The 18,095-nt window shown below is 31.8% G+C and overlaps 1 protein-coding gene across 1 annotated transcript; it reads right to left on the bottom strand.

Annotated features, from left to right (window-relative positions):
- Positions 1-241: 241 nt before the first annotated feature.
- LOC124942970 (F-box protein CPR1-like) lies at positions 242-6,940 on the bottom strand. The gene is made up of 4 exons (XM_047483537.1): positions 6,280-6,940; positions 2,785-2,859; positions 480-534; positions 242-371 (listed from the first exon to the last, which is right to left on the bottom strand). Exons 1-4 carry the CDS (start codon positions 6,938-6,940, stop codon positions 242-244), a joined length of 921 nt encoding a protein of 306 aa, XP_047339493.1.
- Positions 6,941-18,095: the final 11,155 nt, after the last annotated feature.

The following is an 18,095-nucleotide window of genomic DNA, read 5'->3' as shown; positions in this document are numbered from 1 at the left end:
TTTAGTCCCTTAAACAATACCTTTTTCACTTATAAAAACTCTTGTAATCACTTCCTCCTATTGAGTTTTATTAAATAAATGACTAAAAGTCATTTAAAAAAAAAAAAAAACTTCTTGCTGCAACAGCTAATAATATTTCAGAAATGGAGAAAAAATTGAGATTGCAATATGAAAATGAAAATTTACCATAAGATAATAGTCTCCAATCTAATATGAGTTATAGATCTTGAAATGGTCTTTGTCACTGCCATTCAAATTTAGTGAACGACTCGGATGTTGATGTTAGAGAGTTGTTGGCTGAAGATTGACCCATTGCCAAGTGCTCACTGGACTCCCTCTCTCTAGAAGACTGACCCTGAACTCGGTCTATTCTAATTCAAAATTCCAATGTTTTTAGTATGCAATAACAATACACCATGAATCCAAAAGCTAGCATTAAGCAGTCATTTACATAACTTTACTTTACTTTAAAGCCTAACATTTGATCTGTTTCTTCATCAATTTTCTTCAGAACTCCAGAACATCCATCCTTTTCTGTGACAGAAAAAAACACAAATATTGAATTCAGACTCAACCCCTCATCAAATCTGGCTTATTGTTGTCTGACCGGCAAAAAGTTCTCAATATTCTAAAATCGCGAACGAAAAGACATGTTAAAGGGAATGAAGTGGCTTGTATAGCACGGCAATGACCATATTTAGAAATACTTCTGTATATGGATCTCATCTGGATTCACGTGGTAAATATACGATAAATGCGACAAAAAAATGTGTTTACAAATAATACATAATCATATTAGGCTTAATCATCAAAATTCAAAAACTTTCTCTTTATACTAATCCACCATTTTAAAGATAATGAGAAAAATAGTATAAAATACATAAATTTGATTATTAATCTAGATACCTTGTAGGAATTATAGAACAACCTTGAACCCTTTGATAAGTAATTGTTCCTACAAAACCCATAATCTGGAGATTAAAAGAGAAACTCGTTTTCTATTTGTAAATAAATTAATTTAGTTTACTCACATATTCATTTTATAGAGTTCAAAGTGGAGGGACATGATTTTTTATGGAAATGCACTAATTCGAACCAGAAGGCGAATACTCACTTGCGAAATAAATTGGTTGCGAAATAAATTGGTTGATATGTCAAGATGATGCATCCCCAAGAAGTCACTCAATCTATTGATTTGATCAAGCTCTTTAAATTTCTATTGGTAGTATAATTGGTTATTTGTAATCCATTGTATTTTTATTTCTAATTGTTGTCTAATTTTTTATCTAATTAATTTAAGACAAACGTTTGTTTTTGCCTTAATCTCTAAGCTCATGTAAATTTTCCCCTTTCCAAAAAAAATATGTTAACTTTTATTTGTTCTTATAAATAATTCTAACATTTAAAAGTAAAGTAGAGTTTAATGGTTTTAACTTGTATTAGAAAAACAAATTTACTTCTATTATTGTAGAATCTAGAGACATAAGAGGTGAAAATGTGTTGAGATAATGTTCTGGAAGAGAATCGACATTCAAGATTCCAATTTAAAGACCAAATGGAGATTTGAAAACATTTTATTTTTTTTTTATTTTTGGTTATTGTCAAAAATCCGAAAACAGGAAATTTTCATCGAATCAAGATTTAATATAGGAATCCAGATTCTCATCTAAAAAATATATATATATTTCCAAATACCAAACTAATGGTTACCTATTGATTCTAGTGGTATAGAAAATAGAAAAATAAGTATTCTCTCCATTTGATTTGGTGCCTTTTAAGGAGATGATCGGTTTAGACAACCCTAACTTATGGGCTGCAACAGCTAATAATATTTCAGAAATGGAGAAAGATTTGAATGAATAGTTCCATACCATGAACCCTAATTTCCTCAACTGACTCCTACTCTAAATTATACCGAACGAAAGCCTCTGAAAATGTAGCATAAAAAATAATAATTACTTTTTATTCATTATTTGATATAATTATTTTCTCGGTAATAATAAGAGTGTACAAATTTGAGAAAATGAATCAACTTAATTCCTAATTCATTTCAATGTTAGATTTTGGTCTAGCTCGTTAGAGAAAATGTAGAAAGTCAATTGAGAAATAAAATCAATCATCAATGTTCAGCGCCGCCAAATGTGGTGGATGATGTTGATGTGGGCCAAAATCAAATATTGCGGTTTTTATGAGACAACGCGCAAGACATTAATGATGAGGATCCAAACAAGATGTATACTCCTTGATGTTGATGGTACTCTTTGTTACTGTAAACAAAGAAGATTAAATCTATATAAATAACTTTGGTACAAGTTAGAATAAAAGTAAAATAATAAAAAATATATGGATAATAAAAGTAATAGAATTAGTATTTTTTACTAGAATATGAAAAAAAAACATTACTTTTATTACAAAAGAGACTAAAAATAAAAGGTGTAAATTTGAGGATAATCTAAAGGAAGAGACTTAACCTTCGATATTCCAATTTAAAGACCAAAGGAAGAAATTTGAAAACACTATTTTTAATATGCAAATATGTAAGAATTTCCAAGATTCATTGCCAAATCCATTCATCATTTTATTAATTTCTTCATCCATTCAATTCAATTCTCTACATCACTCCACTTCCTCCCTCATTTTTGTAAATGATCCATTAAAATTAGAGTGTCGTTAAAGTAACGACAAATGTGAAACGAGAAAAAATAAAAAAGTAAAATCATCGAGCACAAAGATCTTCTAAAAGAGCAATGAGTATGAGATCACTCGTCGAGTCCACGTTCTTACCAAATCTCACCTTTAGTCGTCTCAATCTATGTCTTTCAATAGCCATACTGGCGATCTCTCGCATAACCAATTGAACTACATACAAATTTCACAAAAGAAACCATTTATCATCAAGGCGTCTATTTAAAAATTTTACCTTTTATATTTTCACAATTGGCTAAGGTTTGAATTTTTTCATAAATTTGCAATTTAATAATATTTCATTAAAAAAAATATACTAATAGAACAATCTTTAAATTTGGAACTCAAGCTTCAAATGAAAAAATCTTTTCATTATTCACGGGTCAACAAAACGTAGCATAATAAAGGAAGAAACTTAACATTAAACATTCCAGTTTAAAGATCAAATGTAGATTTGAAAAGTTTTTTTTTTCAAATATATATGATGTAAATCTACATCAAATCAAATTTATAGACAAAACTTAACGAGACATAGATTCTAACATTGGAATCCAGATTCTCATCAAGAAAAGAATATGTTTTCAAATAGTCCAATTCCAAACTAATGGAGAAATGCCTCTTGATTCTAGTAAGATAGCAAATAGAAAAATAAGCTTTCTCTCCATTTGGTTTGGTGTCTTTTAAAGAGATGACCAGTTTACACAAACCTAACTTTTGAAAATAATTTTCAAATTGAATCAGTATGCAGGGTCTACGTTTCATGTTTGATTTGGAGATGGGAGTAAGACGAAATCTGGTATGATCCATGATACGAAGGAACATCATACCTTTGAAAATGTTAAAATTAGAAGAGAATACCTTAATATAGCACCTAATAGAGTGAAGGATGATGAATGTAATGACCTTTTGAGTCTTATTCCAGAAGGAAAAAGATATTTAATGAAATCAATCAAATTACGTTTAATGATCGAATTCATTTGCATGTGTTGGAAGGTGATTGTTAATAGCGCGCAGGTTCATTACTAGGCTAGGATGGCTGCTTATACGCAGCAGATGACAGTTGGTGGAGTGGGCTCATTGTGTTTGGTCTCCTAAAATTATACCCCAGCATCGAATTGTCCTTTGGTTGGCGTTTAGACAAAGACTCATGACAATGGACAGGATAAACAAGTTTATGACATCCATGTACAAGATGTGTACTCTAGATGTGTACTCTGTTCTCTAGATGTGTACTCTGTTCGAACAACGAGGAAACAATAGCTCATATCCTCGGGGAATGTATATATACTAAGGCACTTTGGAAAAAAATTGCTAATAACTTTAGTTACTGTATCTTTCCCGAGGATTGGAACCTTGCTAATGTATTCATATGTTTATATGGAGCAATAGAGTTATTAAATTTGGGTGGAAAGAAACTCTAAAATATTTTCAAGGGCTGAAAGGAATAAAGAATAGATCTGGAATGATGGCCTAGCCTTAATTCATACATGGTGAAACATCCCTATAACTTTGACTAATTGGAACTATGTCAACAATGGAAAATGACATTCGAAAAAGTCATAAAAACTCAAACGTATAGGACTAAATGAAGTGAAATTGCTTTTTCATGCTACTGTAATGTTGTTTCACATTTTAGTTTGCTGGTTTTTTTTGGTTATTCAGGATTGTTTATGTATTTTTTTATTCAAATTAGACCACCCACAGTAGGGTGTCAAATTTTTTCATTTAACACCCTGCCACGTCAGCTTAACACCTCTTTTAACACCCACTTTTTAACATGTCATACAGCAGCGTGTTATTCAAGGTATCAAAATTACTTTTTCACTTTCTCTCACTTCCACATCATTTAAACATATACATAATTTCATTTTTTTTAACCACAAACAATATTATTCATCACTTGATAAATCAAACATACAAATAAAGGATCCATGAAAGAGTTTGAAGATTTCAAAAGAAAGGTAATACAAACAAGGATGATAATATGGTAGAAAATTTCTAAAATTTTTTGGTGTCCAAATGACACAAACCAAGTCTCTATTTATAGATCGTGAAAAATAAAAAATATTGATATAAATTTTTTTTTATTGATCAATTATTATTAAAATGTATTTTTAAAATAACAAAACTAAAATCAAAAGGTAGATATTATCCTGCCACATGGCAGCCTCTCATTGGGCCAAACAAAATTTGACACCCATGTCAAATTTTGACACCCAAAATTTGACACCCACTTTTGCCCCCTGCTGCCTCCCACCCTCCTCTTTTGACACCCAAATGACACCTGCTGCGGCTGGTCTTAGGATAAAAGTCTGTTTTTGTCCTAATAAAAAACTTTTGTACTCACTTTCTCCCATTGAGTTTTATTAAATATATTACTAAAAGTCATTTTCTAAAAAAAAAACCTTCAGACTGCAACAACTAATAATATTTCAGAAATTGAGAAAGATTTGAGATTTCAATGTGAAAATGTAAATTTACCATAAGATAATAGTCTCTAATCTAATATGAGTTATAGATCTTGAAATGGTCTTTGCCACTGCCATTCAAACTTATTCTAATTCAAAATTCTAATGTCTTTAGTATGCACTAACAATACCCCATGAATCCAAAAGCAAGCATTAAGCAGCCATTTCCTTAACTTTACTTTACTTTAAAGCCTCTAACATTTGATCTGTTTCTTCATAAATTTTCTTCAGCACCTCTATCCTTTTCTGTGACAGAAAAAACACAAATACTGAATTCAGACTCGACCCCTCATAAAGTCTTGCTTAATGTTGTCTGACCCTCAAAAAGTTCTCAATAATCTAAAATCGCGAGCGTAAAGACATTTTAAAGGGAATTAAGTGGCTTGTATAGCACGACAATGACCATATTTGGAAATACTTCTCTTTATGGATGTCATCTGAATCCACGTGGTAAATATACGATAAATACGACAAAAAATGTGTTTGCAAATAAAAATAATCATATTAGCTTAATCATCAAAATTCAAAAACTTTCTCTTTATACTAACCCACCATTGTAAAGATAATAAGCAAAATAGTATAAAATACACATATTTGATTATTAATCTACATACCTTGTAGGAATTATATAACCAACTTGAACCCCTTTGATAAGTAATTGTTCCTATAAAACCCATAATCTAGAGATTAAAGAGAAACTCATTTTCTATTTGTAAATCAAATTAATTTAGTTTACTCACAGATTCATTTTCTCTTCTTCTTGATGATTTTTAGTACTAGATACAAACAGCTGGCGGAAAAACGACAGAGACGAAACTTTCAAGGAAAATATGTAATTCTGATAAATCTTCCATACCATGATCCCTAATTTCCTTGAATGACTTCTATTCTAAATTATACCAAATCAATGTTCAAGAGTACTTTCTTACCACATTTTGAATAAGTAATAGGTTTCATAATGTGAAAAGATACAAAATGATTTGTTGGTGATATTGTAATCAATTTCGACCAATATTTATTTTCCCCTTCAAATTAAAACGGAAATGAGGTCCAACAAACTCTGGCGGTGGAATTACTCTATTTCTCTGTCCCAATATCAAAGGCAACAGTGCAGAGCTCCACTAACTATTGAATCTCCGAAGCTCCGACCTTAGACAGTGAGGAAACGCCTCTGACTTATGCCACAAATTTGATTTCAAACTATAAACATTCAGCTCATAATCGTGACTGCCTACTCTTAAAATGTTTGAATATAACACCATTCTCACAACCTTGTAATCATCATTGGTGTTATCGTAGCCAAATTGATAAGTACAGTTGTATATAATTTCATACTTATCTCGGAGATCAACTGATGGGTAAGGCAATTTTATAGATTTTCCCGTTGATGGATTCCATAATAAGACAGTGTTAATGGAAATGGTATTTGACAGGCAGAGTAAGCCATCACAGGACCCGCAAAGCAAAATTCCACCATCATAATCCGCAAAGCGCATTTCCATAATCAAAGACATCACAAGACAACTCAACGGAAGGTAATCGACTGCCACCGGTGGAAGAAATCCTTCGTTAAGGGGATCAAAATCCACCCGATAAATATTGTCTTTCCACATAAAAATACGTAGGTTGTTCTTGGTTTGAACTGATCGGCTCAGATGCAACTTAACGAAATGGGAGCTACTGATTAGGGCAAGCCAGAATTTAGATACACACCTTAAACGGAGCAGACACTTGACAGGCAACCGACAAAGAATGTCAGGTAGAATCTCATCCGGTATCAGCGACATCTTCTACAAATTGGACAATAAAGAATGTCAGGTAGAATCTCATCCGGTATCAGCGACATCTTCTACAAATTGGACAATAAAGAATGTCAGGTAGAATCTCATCCGGTATCAGCGACATCTTCTACAAATTGGACAATAAAAGAAGGGATGAACAACTATAATTTATATTAGGGTTTCTCACTGCAGGCTCAGATGCAATTTAACGAAATGGGGATACTAATTAGGGAAAGTCGGGAATTTTTTTTTTTTTTTTTTTTTTTTTTTTTTTTTTTTTTTTTTTTTTTTTTTTTTTGAGAACGCTGGGTTCCGCTACTCTTATGGAGTGCGACTAATCCCCGCGGGATAAGTACATAGCCCGCAAACATACTTAACCAATTAACCAGGCGCAGAACTTGCCGCCTGACGGTCTCGAACCCAGGACCTCATGGAGGTCTGGGGATATCCACCTCTTGTTGTCACTAGGCTAGAAGAGGGGATGGGAAAGTCGGGATTTAGATACCTTAAACGGAGCAGACACTCATCCGGCAACAGAGACATCTTCTACGAAGACGATCCTCACCAAATAGGCATACAAATTTCAAGTTCAACTGCGGGATGAAAAGTTGCGGGCTCAAAAGTTACGACTTTCAAAAGAATATTAGTTTACACATATTTAGTTTTAATTTGCCCAATTTTGATTTTTAATTTTGTCTTTATTTATTTATATGTCTTTTCACTCTTGTTCAAATGACATCTTTTATTATTTTATAATATTAAAAGTATACAATATTTTACTTTTTTTTTTTGTTGATAAGTTATGTGTTTGTAAAAGTATAATTTCCAAAACCATCATTATATTATCAGATATCTTCTATGAAAATTGTCCAATAATAAAATAATATATACATAATTTAAAAAAAAATTATAACAATGAAAAATTAGAAATAAAATAAATCTAAAAGAGAAAAAGAAGAAGAAATGTTATACAATTTTTTAACCGATTAGGAGTAGAGGTGTGAATCGATTCGGTTTTTGGATTATTCGAGTTTTCGGTTTGAATTTTTCGAAAATTTTATTTTTTTAAGCAAATTCGGAAACTGAACCGATTTGAATAAATTCGAATTCGATTTGAATTTGATCGGATATTCGATTCAAACCAAATATTGAACATCATCTACTTATAAGATAAAAGAAATTTTCTTAAAAGAGTAAACAAAATAAATAAGTTGTTAAATATATCTTATCTACTTAAATTATATAAAAAAATATCTTCAATATTCGAACGACGAAAGTAAAATGGTGTTGACGACGATAATATATGGCGGTGGAGAGGTGTTGATGGCAGTGGTGATATTACTAGTGAACTAGCTAGATATTTGAAGAATTTTAATATTCTTAAAGTTAGAGATGAAATGGGCAACTGAAAGACCACAAAAGCCGAGAAGGTGGACGACTAGAGAAAGAGGGAAAAAAATGAGGAATTATGAATTTACTGAATTTTTTTTTGAGAAAAACGACCTAGCGTCATTTCATTAAAAATTCCCAAAAATGGGAAAAAAATCACGAGTTTAAGAGATCATTCTAGACAGACCTAAAATGATTTTGAAGTCGTATCATTCTAAATAAAAGCAAGAACATAAATGAACTATCTTATTATAATGGTTTTGTTTCTAATGATTTCAATAAACGGTAAATTCCAATTCCTGCTGATATTCAATTCTACTCCGTACTTAGAACTTTTCTCCACGTTCCCGCGAGTGCTCCACAATTTGAGACTATATATGTCTCTCCATAATTCTTCAACACATCTGCGGATTCTGCCATAGACTCTCGCATTACATTCCTGCCAAATCTTGTAAAATACTGCTCCAAAGCCGCACTTGAATACGTTTATTGCGAATCTATTTTCTTTGGCTTTGAGTAATGTTGCTTCTTTGATTTCTTTCCATTCATTCGAGAAACTGATCAGCTACAAGCTTTTAGAAAATATGTTCCAAATTTCCAATGCTATACTACAGCTCCTAAACAGGTGATCAATGATTTCTTCACTTCTGTTGCATAGAAGATAGCTCACATCTGGGATGCTCATATACTTGCTGATACGGTCACGAGTGTTGAGTCTTTCCCAGAAGGCAAGTCATAGGATGAACTGGTGTCGATGAATAATCTTAGTTGACCATACGAGAGGAGCTCATTCTCTTTACCTCCCATATTCTCTTTGAGACGAGCTTCCCATTATCTTATGCATTCCATTTATGAACATCGGGTCTATTTCGAAGTTGTATATTACTAATGTGATCCATTATCCTCTGTCCTTCTTGATTTCTTCTCAAAAGCGAGTCCTAGTCCCCATCTTTTACGTCTCTGATTTTCGCCATTGCGTAGTCCCTTCTGATACGTGTATTTTTGAACTCCTCTTTGTGAATGATTGACTAGTTTTCGAACTAGGGATCGTTCCAGAACAGAGTGTCTTTCTCGTCCCCTAGCCGAATGTCGTAAAGGTCTGCAATATCACTTCTCAATTTAAGAATTTTCTTTAGTGACCAGCTCATACCTTCATTGATTTTACACGTCCAGATACTAGTTTCCTGTTTCATAAATCGCGTGTGTACCCATTTGATTCATAATGATTCCTGGTTGCATTCCAATGCCCACAGATGCTTGAAGGTTAGAGCTTTGTTCCACTCAACATAGTTCTTCAGACCAATATCTCCCTTCTCTTTCGGCTTACAGAGAGCAGTCCATTTGATTTTCTTTCCTCCTCTCCCGCTACTTCCCCGAATGAAGTTCCTCATTAGCGTGTCTAGTTCCTTTATTACCTTCTTCAGAATAACCATCTATTGCGCCCAGTATCCAATTATGCCCATGACTACAATTTTGATAAGCTCGATCTTCCTTGCATAAGAAAGTTTCTTTGTCGCCGAGCCAGATATCGTGTTTTTTTACCTTTTCAATTAGCGTCTTCTGTGAGATCTCGATCTGTTTCGCGGTTAACGGAATCCCCAAGTACCTTATAGGAAAGTTGTCTTCTGCAATGCCCATGATGTTGAATATGTCCTGCTTTGTTTCGTCCTTCACTCTTCCATAAAATGACACACTTTTGCTTTCATTAATAGTAAGACTTGTAACCTCAGAAAAAAACATTAGTGCAGTCCTAATAGTTTTAATGGAATCGACGTCTGCGTGCGCTAGAATGAACAAATCGTCAGCAAAATATAAATGAGTTACTTCCTCTACCTCACAAAAAGGGTGAAAGATGTATGGACGATTCTTTCAGAACTTTGCGAAGATGCTCTCAAAGTTCGCCATAATAGCTATGAAAAGGTAAGAAGAGAGGGGGTCTCCTTGCCTTACCCCGTTTTCACCCTTGAAGTAGCCTCCGTGGACTCCATTGACGCTAATAACAAAATAAGATAAAGAAACGCATTGCATAATCTAATCAATAAAAATCATTTTGATTTGTGTTCTCAACTTAACTGTTGATTGCTTGGTTTTAACATCATAAAAAAGGGGGAAATTGTTGGGAAAAATTAAAACAAGGAAAAAAGAAAGTAAATTAAGAAGGAAATAGTTTAATTAACTTTAAAAGAATATAAAAGACTTTTATATTTTGGAATATAATTTTGATGATGTTATTATGTTCAAGCTAAGTGGTCTATTTGTCTTGTGCATGTACAAATATAAAAGACAGTTCTACCTTAGACGCGGTCTAAAGCAGGCTGTCTTAGACATCTTACGTAGTTAGACAGGGCAGTCTAACTCCTTTAGACGCGGTCTAAAGGGAAACGTAGTTAGACGAAGTAGTCTAACTCCTTTAGACGCGGTCTAAAGGAAAACGTAGTTAGATGAAGTAGTCTAACTCCTTTAGATGCAATCTAAAGAGAAACATAGTTTGACGAGGTAGTCTAACTTCTTTAGATGCGATCTAAAGAGAAACGTAGTTAGACAAGTAGTCTAACTCCTTTAGATGCGGTTTAAAGGGAAACGTAGTTAGTAGAGGTAGTCTAACTCCTTTAGACGCGGTCTAAAAGATTGTGTAGTTAGACGAGGACATCTAACTCCTTTAGACGCGGTCTAAAGGAATGCGTAGTTAGACGAGGACATCTAACTCCTTTAGATGTGGTCTAAAGCAAAGCGTAGTTAGACGGGGACGTTTAACTCCTTTATATGTGGTCTAAAGGAATGTACAGTTAGACGGGGACGTCTAACTCTTTTAGACGCGGTCTAAAGGAAACCGTAGTTAGTCTGGGACGTCTAACTCCTTTAGACACGGTCTAAAAGAATGCGTAGTTAGACGGGGACGTTTAACTCCTTTAGACGCAGTCTAAAGGAATACACAGTTAGACAAGGACGTCTAACTCCTTTAGACGCGGTCTAAAGGAAATTTTAGTTAGACGGGGATGTCTAACTCCTTTAGACGTGATCTAAAGAAGAAAGTATGTTGCCTTGTTTTAGAAGTTGTCTAAAGGAAGCATCTTTCTACCCATGATCTCCTAGCTGTCTGCTCCACTTCTTTCTACAGTCTGACAAGCCAGCTAATTAAATTAAATGAATGAGCGCCACGTACGCAAATATTCTTCAACCGTATTTCCAGTACAAGACAAGATTGGAGGATATTTGGCGTACTACCTGTTCGGTACGACCACGATCTAAATATTCAGAGCCTACTGTACTCCCGTACTATAGGAGGTCGTCCGACTGACACTTGCCACATTTCCACAAAGAAGATTCGACCGTTGGTGCACTTCAATTATAAATAGATTCCCAAGGACAACGGTCGAAGAAGTCCTTTCTTTGTGTAATCAATTCGCTTTAAGAAAATCTTTCAAGCTCAAGTGCTAAAGAATTTTACCATTTAGTTGTGAATACATTGTAATTACATACTGTCTTTTCTGTGAGAAACCTCAGTGTTGTAAGTTGAACAAATGATGTTTTTTTTAACAAAGAGTTAGCTAGATCAGTGAGTTGTATTTGATTCAAAGTCTTTAGTGAATATCCTTCCGGTTGTGGAAGAAGGGTGACGTAGAAGTTTTATCTCCGAACATCCATAAAACTCATGGTGTTCTTTACTTTATGTCATTCACATTCAGTTGTCTAAAGCTTCAAATCCAACGAACATTTCCGCACTTGAATTTATTTCAAGAGTTTAGATGATTTGCGAAGAATAGAAATATATATTAATCCCTCACAAGATTATTATAAGTTGTTCAAAAAAGTCAAACCCTCGTCTCTATTGTTAGCACCAATCCCAACATATTACATAATTGACATTGTATATGATGAGCACAACAATTATTATTGGTATGACCAATTTTATCACACGTATTGCATTTGAGACGATTATTTATTTTGTTATGACTTCTCAAATTTTAACGATTTTCAAAAAAGTCATTTTGTCCATTATAGGACTATTTGTTGGGCCCATTATAACTATTGTTGGTCCTATTACTTTTTCGCCCAATAACACATAGCCCATCAACGCTATACCTATGGGCGTTCAATATTTGGTCTGAACCGAATATCCGACTGAATTTGAATTCACCGAATTCGAATTTCATTTTTGGTTTTTGAATCGAATTTCAAACCAATTCGAATTTAAATACGATTTTCGAATTGGTTTTCGAGTTTGGGTTTTAACTCGAAAACCAAACCGAAAACTGAATTCATTTTTTATTATTTATTTTTCCAAACTTAGTTTAAGAAAAAGTTCAAAATAATCAAATTAGAATATTTTGAATTCAATATTTAATAATAAAAGAAAAAAGAAAAAAAAACACGAGTGGTCTAGTGATAGAATAGTACCCTGTCAGGTGTTATGTTAGTTCTCATTTATTCCAAAAAATAAAATAAAAATTGAATTCGGTTCGATTTTCGAATTGGCTAAAAAAATAAAAATTAGAATAAACCGAATTGAGAAACTCGAATAACCCGAAAACTGAACTGATGAACAACCCTAGCTATACCCAAGAATTCTTTGCCCATTAACTCCTCCATGCCTATTAGAGGAGGAATGGTGATGATTTTTGTAGGAAGATGAGAAGCCTCGCGATTGTCCTTAATAGTTCCATCATCACTGATTTATTTGATATATTATAATGAGTGAGTTCAAGACGTTCTTCTTGATTTAGAAAAAATCAGGTGAGATATTCAATGATCACTGGTTCAATTTGAGGCCGAGGCTGCTGAGAACGTAGGTGAGGAGATCCAAATCAGATACTTTTTCGTCGATTGAGGCAAATGAATTGGCAATGGATTTCACAGATCGTAGATAATCAGTCATGGTTTTTGTACATTTCTTTTGAGTTTGAACAAAATGTCGTAACTGAATTAATTGCGCCCTAGATTCAGTTGCAAACATTTTTTCTAGGGTCGTCCAAAGACAAAAAGATGTTTCACAAACATCACCAACAACTTGAGCCAATATAGATTCGGTGATAGTGGAGAGAAGTCAACTTATGATGCGGTTTTCATTTTCCTCTCATGATTCAAATGCTGGATTAATGATTATGGATTTATCCAAAGTTCCTTCTACTAAAGCAAGAGTTGGGCTCGGGAAAAAAGAGTGTAGTTCACATAAGAAAAGAGACTATTCCCTTTTAATACGGGAATACTTTGAGATCGTCAAATAACAAAGTTTTACTGATTCAATTTCACAAAAATAAGCGGGAGAAAAGAAGAAAATTGTGGAGAGATAATTTTGTTCTCTGTCATTGCTAGGATTGAAAAAAAAGCTATTCAAAAACTCTAGGATTGAAAAAAAAGCTATTCAAAAACTCTTGTACCAAGTAAAATAGAAGAATATAGAGAGATAAAGTAGAGAGAAAATTAGAATAAAAATATTGTGTATTTCATTGATAGACAATGGGCATTTATCTATAGATAAAATGGGATAATGAAAAGTCTAAGAATAGGAAAAGTATGGAAATATGAAATGCCTAAAAATATGAAAAGAAAAATTATATACATGTATATTTAATTGTTTTGTTTAATAATTTCAACAGTATTTTCTTACCATTTTTTTGAATAAATAATAGGTTTGACAAGGTAAATCTCGAAAGTAGTTGTTGGTGACATTGTTGGTGATACTCTGTGGAATTACTCTGTCCTCTATACATTGTGGAATTACTCTGTATTTCTCCATCCCTCTATGAAAGGCAACAATTGAACCATCTTTTTGTGTCAGCTATGGAATTTTCCATGCCATTATTTTAACATATGTTTGGTTGTTTGGTTCGAACCACGATTATAGAAATATTTTGTGATAGTATTCATACTTTTTATTAACAAACTCGTTATCAGTTAAATTATTCATTAAAATATCTTTATATTCAAAACATTATTTGAAATGTACAATATTTTACCTTAATTTTTTTTTATCATAAATATATAATATAATTTTAATCATCTTGAGAAAATAATTTTTTTTTAATTTTCAAACAAATACAATTTGATTGAAAACAACCCTATATCATCAAGCATCTACTATGGAAATGATACATTTACAATTACCATATAAGTGATGCAATAAAAATAGGCATCTAAATTTAGAGGAATTATATCTTTACATTAGACAACCCATTGGATTTACAGAATGTACAAAAAAAAGAAGCAAATTAAATTAAAAATGAGTCTTTATAGCCAAAAAGAGGCCTCAAGTCAATGGAACAAGCAAGGACTTTCCAACACATAACATATATATATATATATATATATATATATATATATATATATATATGATTCTATATAATCAACTCATTATCATTAATTGGTTGTTTTACTAGTTATTTTCGATTATTCCCAACATACCTCCATTTTACTTAATATTACAATTTTTGCTTACTTTTATTGGGTTGAGAATTGTATTAATCATTCAAGATTGTTCTTTGTATAGTTTTATATATATACTTAATTTAGTTGTTCTGATCAGCTTACCAAAATAGCCATCATGATTATCTTTGGAATAACCAGTAATATATTTCAGCTTACTAGATGAAATTCCAAAGAATTTGATTTTATTGAAATCAGAGGTTTTCTGTAAAAATTGGGATGAAAAGTGGTACAATATATAGGTTCAAAGATGATTTGTAGTTGAACTTCTTAAGAAAATCTTTTTTGTTTTAACTTTGTTCAAACAAAGTGATATCGAAGCTCAAATGAGATTTTTGGATTTTTGATTTTGTATGATTTTAATTAATGAAAATGGGTTTGGATAGTGTTTTGACAAATTCTTTTCTAACTAGACTAGAGAATATAGAAGTTTTCAAAACAATTTTTTATAAGAAATGCAATGATTTCAGAAGCCTTAATAGTCTCCTTTGCATGATATTAAACTTATTCAAAACAAATCCTTTAAAGCTAAGCTAAAAATTAGTCAAATAAAATCCATGGTATCAAAGAAGAGAAATGTTGTTCATCATGACATACCTTAACAATTCATCCGAACATTCACTTAGATCTTTGAGTGCTTGGGGTGATTATTGGAATGAATTGTTATTCATCATCTAAGACTATGGATTTGATAATGGGAAGTAGTGTTATTCCCTTTGCTAGTAGTAGCGATGACAATGAAATGATAAAGCAACTTGCTATTTATAGCTGTTGGAGTACTTGTATGATGGAATAGTAACAAAGGTAAATGATAGAGAGCAACTTGTTATTTATATATTTAGAAAATTTTGCATAAGTTTCAATTTAAGGTACTTGAGAATACTCTTAACACTTTAGTTATTTTGGTGGATTAATATAAATATTTATATTGTATTTTAATAACTACTAAATTTATAGTCCAATTCTATTCGAGATAACATATCTTCACATAAAGATTTTTTTTTTTTAATTTAAGTTAGAGAAAATGTATAAAGTCTATTGAGAAATGAAATCAATCATCAATGGTCAGGCACTGCCTAATGTGGTGGATGATTTTGATGTGGGCCAATATTCAATGATGCAGTTTTGTATTTATGATGAGGATCCAAAGAAGACGTGAATACGAAAAACTACTTAGAGTTGAATAAATTAAGTATATACATGAAAAGGATAAATTGTATCGTAACAACACTTGAGGATGACGATGATCCAAAGATAATGCGATATTATACGACAAACTCTTTAGAATTCAATAAATGAAGTATATAATTGAAGAAGCCAATTTTTATATCATTTCCTCTATCCACTAAAGTATACATAGCTAACCTACTTCATTATTTATTGTTCAAGATTCACATCAATGAACCAAAATTAATAATACCTTAGAGTTTTTGATCACATTGGTACTCTTTGTTACTATAAATAATTCCAAAGAAGATGAAATCTATATAGATAACTGTAATACAAGTTATAATGAAAGTAAAATAATATAATATAATTACTCATTTTTTTACTTTGTTACTATAAACAAGTGTCGTTAGAGTGACGAAAAATGTGTAACATGAAAAATGCAGAAAAAAATGAGAAATTAAAAATGTAAGATCACCGAGCATGAAGATCTTCCAAAAGAAAAATGATATCATCCGTCGAGTACACGTTCTTACTGAAACTCATCTCTGTTAGCGTCATGATAATAGCGTTTTGAATGGACCTCAACGATCGTCTATAGTTTAATGGTTATCAATCATAAATTAAGAAACCCATTTAAATCCTTCACAAAACAAGAATTCTAACTTCTACATTTTCTGATCAAAAGATAGATCTAACTATATATGCATCAAATCAAATATGTTAGAATGAAATCGAAATCCAATTAAAGCTGCAAAGAAAATTAGATCAAATCCTTTTATAGAACATTTGGCTATATCGGTTGTGTTTCGTAGTGTGCATAAGCATTTGAAATTCAATACTTGTAATACTAATAATACAAACCAAAAAACATAGAGAAACTCATCTGCAACTTCTAAATCAAATTTAACATAAATGTATCTAGTCTACTCACATATAATTTTCCTATTTTTCATGAAGATTTTTCTTAGCATTAGCATTGGTTACAGCTACTTGCAACATCGATGGTAACGAGAATTTCCATTGCTCCACTTCGTAAAATTATATATAGCTAATGTAAAAGAAAATAATTCACCTTCAATATTCTGATTTAAAGACTAAATGGATATCTGAAAACAATTTTCATGTTTTCTATACCAGATCAAATTTGAAAAAAGAATACAGATTTAACATTGGAATCCAAATTCTCATCCAGAAACAGAAAATGTTTTCAAAATAATGGCAATGTAAAAAAAATTTGAGATTGCAATGTGAACTCAAAACTTATTATAATTCAAAATTCCATTATATATTTCTCATATTCAATTATGAGGTTTTGTATGAGACAACGCTCAAGACATTAATAATGAGGATGCAGACAAAATGTGAATACGACAAATTCCTTAGAGTTTAATACATGAAAAAGACAAATGGTATCGAAACAACACTTGAAGATGACGATGATCCAAAGATCATGTAATATTATCCGAAAAAATCCTTATAATTCAACAAATTAAGTATAAAATTGAAGGAGACAAATTGTAGCTAGTTCACTTCATTATTGATTGTCCAAGGTTCACATCAAGAAACTAAATTTAATGATACCTTAGAATTTTTAATCACATTGTTACTCTTTGTTACTATGAATAATTCCAAATAATATTAAATCTATATAAATAACTTTAGTACAAGTGAGAATAGAAGTAGAATAGTATAAAAAAGGATAATAAAAAATAATAGACTTAGTCATTTTTTACTTGTTAGGATAATCTAAACGAAGAGAGTTAAGCTTCAATATTCCAATTTAAAGACCAAATGTAGAAAGTCAACCATGAAATGGAATCAATCATCAATGGTTCTCAACACCGCCAAATGATGCGGTTTTGTATAAGACAGCGCTCAAGACATTAATGACGAGGATCAATACAAGATAATAATACGACAATCTCCTTAAAGTTGAATAAATTAAGTATATGCAAAAATAATCTAACTCTTTTTTAACAACACTTTGTAATTTGGAACACAATCAGATTTTATATCGGAACAATTTGCAGGTTTGAACAAGTAACATCATTTTTAGATCAGAACATATATTGACAAACACCCCATTTGCAAGAAAATCCGACATATCACCCAAATAAAGAGCATCATATCAGTCCCAATAACATCTGAAAATCTAGTATATATGAATGTCTAAAGTTGT

Source organism: Impatiens glandulifera, chromosome 6 (genome assembly GCF_907164915.1).
Source record: "Impatiens glandulifera chromosome 6, dImpGla2.1, whole genome shotgun sequence".
Classification (NCBI taxonomy): Eukaryota; Viridiplantae; Streptophyta; class Magnoliopsida; order Ericales; family Balsaminaceae; genus Impatiens; species Impatiens glandulifera.
Note: the sequence above shows the minus strand (reverse complement) of the source record. Positions and strands in the feature narration are given on the sequence as shown.

What these genes read in the sequence shown, in the direction of transcription:
- LOC124942970 (XM_047483537.1), bottom strand. Translation starts at nt 6,940, where the DNA reads ATGTCGCTGATACCGGATGAGATTCTACCTGACATTCTTTGTCGGTTG. An exon ending in GGAGCTTCGGAGATTCAATA is followed by an intron (nt 2,860 to 6,279) that starts GTTAGTGGAGCT and finishes ATTTGTATGTAG; the next exon opens with TTCAATTGGTTATGCGAGAG. An exon ending in ACGACTAAAGGTGAGATTTG is followed by an intron (nt 535 to 2,784) that starts GTAAGAACGTGG and finishes TTTCTGTCACAG; the next exon opens with AAAAGGATGGATGTTCTGGA.